Here is a 7,489-nt window from a genome sequence, read left to right as displayed (position 1 = left end):
ACGCACACACAAGTAAATAGTTATACATAAATCTAACAAAATATACATATGCCGAAAACTCAAACACTGATGAAAGAACTCAAAAGATCTAGAGAAATACAGTGTTTATTAATTCAAAGAATAAATGTAGTGAAGACGTCAGTTCTCCCCAGTTTAATCTATAGATTCAGTGCACTCTGAATCAAAATTTCAGCAAGATTTTTGTGGTACGATAGGCTGATTCTAAAATGTATATGGAAAGGCAAAAGAATTACAATAGCCAAAACAATTCTGGAAAAAATTCTGAAGATTTATTCTACCCAATTTCTAGATATTATAAAGCTATAGTAATCAAGTCAGTGTGGTATTTGGAGTTAGACACATCATTGGAAAAGAATAGAGCATCCATAGGTTCAGAAAAATACAATAAACTGAATTTTACAAAAGGGCAAAGACAATTCAGTTGACAAAGTACAGTTGACCCTTGAACACCACAGGTTTGAATCGCATGTGTCCACTTATACATGGATTATTTTTTTACAAATATTGTAAATGTATTTTCCTTATGATTTTCTTAACATTTTCTTTTTCTCTAGCTTTATTAGAAGATTACAGGATATAATACATATAACATACAAAATATGTGTTAATCGACTGTTGTTGGTAAGGCTTTCGGTCGACGGTAGGCCATGTTGTTCAAAGGCCAACTGCATGTAGTCTTTTCAACAAATGGTACTGGAACAACTGGATGTCCCTATGCAGAAAAACAAAATAAAAAAAACAAAACCCCCCTATGATACCTTATATTCAAAAATAACCCAAAACGAGTCATGGACCTAAACTGTAAAATGTAAAACCAAAAACTTCTAGAACATTGGTTTCAACTTTTTCCCTGAGACATTTTGGCAATGTCTGCAGACATTTTTGATTGTCACTACTTGGGGGAGGATGGTACTGGCATCTAGTAGGTAGAGACCAGGAATGCTGCCAAACATTCCACAATGAACAGCAACCCCACCCCCACAACAAAGAATGCTAGTTTCTTGGTTTGGATAAATGTACCATGGTTACGTAAGATGTTAGCCTTAGAGGAAATTTGGTAAAGGGCATACAGAAACACTCTGTACTATTTTTGCAAGTCTTCCATATATCTGAAATTATTTCAAAATATGTAAGTAAAGCTTGTACATTACTACTTAAGGCCAACATACTACTTCAAACATTTGATGTTTTCATAATTTATTTCTATGACAGTGTACTATGTCTTATAGCTGAAGTATTGTTTTGATCTTTTGTAAAACACTTGAATCCCTCAATGAAACTTATATTGCCAGTGATATATGTTGAGATTTTTGAGACCAATAAAATATTTTCAAATGTCTTTAAAGGGGTCTTCTTTGATCATCTAACCTAAAATACCCCTTGTCTCCATCAGTCAGTCTATCTCGGGTTGTTATTTTGTTTTTTTTTTTTTCCATAGAACTTGTTTTCTGTAATAATTTTGTTCACTCGTGGACTGTCTCCTCTTTTGGAATATATGTTCCCTGAAGGCAGGGACTCTGTTGTACCCCTAGGACCAGAACTGGCACATTGGAGATGGATACTTAATAAATATTTGTTGAATGATTTAATTATCTGTATCTGTGTTGCATCTTCCCATTAAGTGGTCTGTATTCAAAAGCTGGAACTTCTTTAAACCCACTGGCTGTGAAGATATAAGTCCCAACCCTGGTATCTGACTTACCCTTAGTGAAAGTAATACCTCTTTTTTAAGTAGGAAGATGTATTTGTCTACACATTTAAGATTTTTCACAGCTAAAGATTTCCTTTCTGCTGGGAATGCTAGGCAAGGAGATGATAGGGTAGATAACGGTCATTCTGTACTTTTCTGGCAGATCTTTCTGATTCTCCTAGGAAGCTTTACTTTACCTGATTAGATGTTCTGCAAACCAAGGTCCTTTTATTTGTGATAGTGTTTGAAACGTTTCCAGAACAATTTGTAAGAGTTCCTACCCAATTAATTTTTTAAGTAAAATGTTTCCATTTCAATCAGATTATTTCAAACATAAAATTTGTGATAAGCATCAGGGGTGCCCGAGTGGTGTGGTCTGTTGAGCATCAGGCTCTCCATTTTGGCTCAGGTCGTGATCTCAGGGTCATGGGATTATGGGATCAAGCCTCATGATGGGCTCTGTGCTCAGCATGGTGTCTGTTTAGGGTTTCTCTCTCCCTGTCCCTCTGTCCCTCCCCACTGCTTTCTCTCTCTCTCTCAAATAAACAAATCTTTAAAAAAAATTGTGATAAACATCAGAGGTAGAAATTAACAAACACATTTCCGTCTCTCACATGGTCGTACCTGGTACGTTATTGAGCTATTTGTTGAGCTTAGCAATGGAGGCACAAATGAAGGAATCCTTAACCCCACCTGGGAAGTGGGGGAAGGCGTCAGAAAGGAGGAATCCGTAGACTAGGTCTTAAGGAAAAAATCAGCAAGCAAGAGCAGTAAATCCTAAATTGTAAATGTTGCCATGTCTTAATTTTATTCATGTAAAATATAGATAGAAAATTGATTCACTTTAATGGGGCACCTGGGTGGCTCAGTTGGTTGGGTGTCCAACTCTTGATCTCAGCTCAGGTCTTGAGCTCAGGGTTGTGAGTTCAAGCCCCACTTAAAAAAATGGATTCACTTTGAGAATAAGATCCTAAAGTGTATCTAACCTCTCCCCCACTTATATACAGAAAAAACGCACTTCTTTCTTAGCATTTTGTATGGAGAAGATGTAAAACAAACAAGTGAAAATAAATCCCAAGTTATTCCCAAACAAAAGTAACTATTTTGCATCTTTCTTAAATACTAAATAACTCATGAATCTAGGTGCATACATATATTTTGATATTGAGATGTTAAAAACTGTTGCAATTGGTGATTATCAATGTACCTACCTATTTTATTTCTCTTGTCCTATTATATTTCCACAGATTTTATTTTCCTATTATTATTCTAATGTAATTTTTGATAATTAAATACATTTTATTAATACACTGGTTTAACGCAATTTGTCTTTACTTATTAACCATAATATGCCTGGCTTTTCCCGTTAGGAGCTGAAGGGAACATAAAAGATCATACACTCTTTCAGGAGAAAACATAAATAGAATAATGTAAATAATAGTTGTATTTAAGATAAAATATTAAGATGAATCTGATAATAATGCATGATACATACAAGTAAGTGCTAGGCAACTAAAGGAAGAAATATTAACATTATCTAGAATTATCATGGAAGCCATAGCAATTGAGGAGAAAGGAATTGAGATGCCCCTTGAAGTTTGAGCAGCATCTGGAAAGAATTTGGAAGAACTTTCTAAGCAATAAGAGCATAATAACTAAAGACATGAAGACTGCATGGACAGAGTACCATAAAGACTATCTGACTTAGAGTAGAGGATGTATGTTTCTAGAGAAATATTTACAGTAGATTTGATGAAATGTCCTTTGTAAACTGTCAATGAAAATATGGCCTAAGGCAAAGAAACTTTTCTAGTTTTAATAGAACTATCTTAATCCTGAAAGGAGTTATTTCCTTCAAGAGATTCCTTGAAAGCCTATTTTAAAAGACTTTTAACTGAGTCCCTTTGTATAATGCAATATTCCCCGAAGTACATTTAGGTAATGGTTTTTACATAAAACTAGCATTCTCTAGTCAAGTTTTGGAAATGTTATGTTAGTGTTAAACTTTTTTTTTTTAAGCGGTATTGAGTTTACACAGCCTTTTATAATATGCTTATATAAATTGTGACTCTCCAAGAGAAAATTTATCTGACCTCAGAATACAGAATCTTCCCTCTTTTTCTTTGTCCTTTTTTCATTTCTTCCTCCTCCTCTTTCTTCTTCATCTTCTTTGTTGTCATTGTCTTCTTTTTTTGTAGCATTGATGAGGATTAGGGTTTCTTGGGACAAACTTTAGAAAATGCTGATTTAAAGCATCCACATACATATTTGAAAGAAAACATTCATTGAAATAAAACAAGCCTTTGGGGTGCCTTGGTGGCTCAGTCGTTAAACGTCTGCCTTCGGCTCAGGTCATGGTCCCAGGGTCCTGGAATCGAGCCCCGCATTGGGCTCCCTGCTCTGCGGGAAGCCTGCTTCTCCCTCTCCCACTCCCCCTGCTTGTGTTCCCTCTCTCGCTATGTCTCTCTCTGTCAAATAAATAAATAAAAAATCTTAAAAAAAAAACCAACTCTTTAATTGGGGAGTATAAATAATAAAAGTATAATGTCCAAGTTCATTATTAATTAGCCTGCCTGTCTCTACTTACCTTGCTAGTGGGTAGGAAACAAAGAAGGCAAATATAACCATAAATGTGTGGCTTTTTCCCCAAGCATTTGACACAACAGTGTATGCTGAATACTGTTTTGAGTGTGAATTTTCTCTGAAATTCAGATGTACCATAAACAAATGAAAATCAAGGAAGAAAATTTTAATAACTTTTAGCAAGCATTTAAAGATATTGTTCCTTATTTTACCACAATCTTGGAATTATTTCAATACTTGTTAGGGATGTTTTAGACAGCCTTTATGGAAACACTTTCAAGGACAGTTTTAAGAGTTTACGTTTAGAAACGTAAAGTTCCCTCATTTCTATAGCTAATGGTTTACCAGCAGCGCCCGTTCATCAGGGTGGAGGTGTATCACAGAGCTGACCACGTTTTATGGTAGAAGGAAGCACAGCTTACTTGGAAAAGTCCCTCTAAAGAAAGAGCGTGGTGAAGAATCGTTTGCTCCTAAAAGTACTCGTCAGCTCCCTTTTCTGGAGTCAATAATGAAAACCAAACAGAAAACATACTTGATTCAAAGCCCTGTGAGTGGAGCAATCCGTGAACTCTGTACAACTTTCTGTACAGTTCTACACAGGAATCTGCACTAGTGAGGGTGAAGGGCATAAGGGTTAGGGAGAGAGAGACATAAACATGGACTGAGAGGAAGGCCTTCCCCACCACACAGTGCATCACCCGAAGCTCAAATCAAGCCGGTCAGGTGCTGATGAAGGTGTACAAGAGCAGGAAGGATGTGAGTTGAGTGGCTGCGGGAAGACTCTGGCTCTCGACTAGGGTTTTCATTTCCCTTTGTAAGTAAGTGAAGACTGTTGACAGACCTTTCTAAACTGGATCTGGTATATACAAAAGTCTCTTTTAAAAGGTTAAAATTTAACATAGAAAGTAATGTTCCTGTTCTTATATAGTTTTGGTCTCATTTACATTCTGAGTATTAATAAGGTTTTAAAAGTCACATATTCGATGACAGTGAGAGATCAAATAGTAGTGCAGTATTAAAAATCTTGTCTTAAAAATTCTTAAAAATTCATGAAGTGAATCTGACAGTGTTACTACATAGGTCATTTATTATCAAAAGAGAAATGTTATCCAAAGTCAGCAATTTGTTTGTAATACTGTATGAAAATATTTTTATATAATACAGATACAGTGTCAAAATTAAATACACATTCCATTAATTAAAAGGACAACATATATTATTCTGTTAAAAATATACTTCCCAAATTGCAAACTCATTTAGACAAATTTTATTACACATAAATGACAAAAGTAACTCAGTATTATGGTTTAGCATCCTTAGAACAGGTGACTTGCTATTTTGTGAAATCATTCTTTGTGGTCATCTTAAAACATTTGCTATGCCATTAATGGAGGCACTGTCTTATGCATTCAAGTTTAACTACATGTCTTCATCTCTCTTAAGGATCTTGGACTCCTTCATACCACTGTTTCTTTAAGGTATCTAACTCTTACTCTCATTGGCATTATCCACATCTGTTAACTCGGAAACATTTCCAGCACAGAAGACAATTTCCACTCTCATCGTAGTATGCTGGTGCATACAATTATTTTGATAATAAAAGCAATGTTAATTTTTAATTCCTGCTTATATACTTCACAGATCTTATATGTCTTCTGAAATTTTAAAACAGGTTTAAAAAGTATTATTGCAACTAACACCTTACTTGGATTGTCTTACAAAAATCACAGAATTAATACTGATTGATATATGTCGAAAAACATATGAAGGTTTGTCGATTGCAGCCTTTGGTTTCCACTGTTTATATCCATCTTCTAGTAGCAGTTGAGAAATTGCTCTAATCCGCTTTCACCAGGATGCATTCTGTAACTTCTAGGGTGTTCCGCCCCCCGCCCCAAGAATTGTACGAGAAGATAGATTCTTGAAGGATACAACTGAAGCTCATGTGTCTTTATATTGCCACTCCATATTTTTCAATGTTCTTTGGGGCCCCTCAAAATTTTATTCCAACAAGTTTTTATCTTTTGTAGTAGTATCCCTAGGGAGCACAAGCTCTTTTGTTTTCTCTGTTCCTTTACAGATTTATTGTCTTCCTAGGAAAATATATAAAAAAAAGTTTTAAATTTCTATTTAAAAAATACACATTTTAAAATGTTCAATCTTTAATTTCCATCATGTTAGGTTATGCTGAAGGTTTACTGACTGACCAGGATGGCTATTTTCTTCATATACTTGTTTTCTAGTTTATGTTCTATAAAAGTAGTTCACTCATGTCTTTTGCTTATTACCTATTGATGTTCTAACTTTGTTGCTTTATAAAAAAACTGGTGCTCTGATATTTTCCCTAGCTTCTTTTATTTTAAAGTAATGGCTTTAAGGGGCACCTGGGGGGCTCAGTCGGTTAAGTGTCTGACTCTCCATTTTGGCTCAGGTCATGATCTCAGGGACGTGAGATGCAGACCCATATGGGGCTCAGGCACTGGATGTGGATCCTGCTTAAGATTCTCTCCCCCACCTCTCGCCCCTGCATGCTTTCTCTCTCAAATAAATAAATCAATAAAACTCCAAAAAAATTAAAAATAAAGGAGTGGCTTTAAAAAGTGTAGCTTAAAGGGATCCAATTTCTAAGGGGTACCTCTCGTCTCCTTTTATTAACATTATAATGAATATTTTCAAACCGAACCATTAAAAAGGAAAAGGGAAACGTAAAAAAGGAAAAAATTCAAAGGGAAACATAAAGGAATTAAGTTGAATAAAAAGCTGATGAAGAAAGAAAATTATACAATCACTCTCACCAAATTTTTAGTGGGTTGGACTTCACCCAGGGAAGGTAGTTTTATTCCTTCCTTAAAAACAAAGTCACATTCATAATATTGAATATTATTGCTCCTTTCATTAATGGCTCCTTTATTGCTCCTTTCATTAATGGCATTGCTAAATTTTATATTGCTGTGAAATTCATCTAATCTTTATTAGATTGCTCCTTTCATTAATGGCATTGCTCCTTTATTGCTCCTTTCATTAATGGCATTGCTAAATTTTATATTGCTGTCAAATTCATCTAATCTCTTTGAGAATCTATTTTTTGATAGTATGAAAAAAGAATAATTTCATTTAGAAATAGAGTATCAGGGAAAAGGAAAAAGCAAGACAGGTTAGTTTTCTTTTCCTTTTTCTTTTTAACAATTTAGGATG

General features: G+C 34.9%; 1 protein-coding gene across 1 annotated transcript in view; it reads right to left on the bottom strand.

The window, feature by feature from the left end:
• Positions 1-268: 268 nt before the first annotated feature.
• The window catches only part of IL7 (interleukin 7), a 52,333-nt gene continuing 45,112 nt past the window's right edge, over positions 269-7,489 (bottom strand). The window contains exon 5 of the mRNA XM_045896341.3: positions 269-6,387. Coding sequence (XP_045752297.1) covers positions 6,268-6,387 — 120 coding nt within the window. The 3' untranslated portion in view covers positions 269-6,267. The remainder of the gene's footprint in view (positions 6,388-7,489) is intronic.

The sequence above is a fragment of the Mirounga angustirostris genome, unplaced genomic scaffold (genome assembly GCF_029215605.1).
Source record: "Mirounga angustirostris isolate CCGP_5_RB_7025 unplaced genomic scaffold, mMirAng1.0.hap1 SCAF_4, whole genome shotgun sequence".
Taxonomy (NCBI): domain Eukaryota; kingdom Metazoa; phylum Chordata; class Mammalia; order Carnivora; family Phocidae; genus Mirounga; species Mirounga angustirostris.
This window is presented reverse-complemented; position numbering and strand designations above follow the sequence as displayed.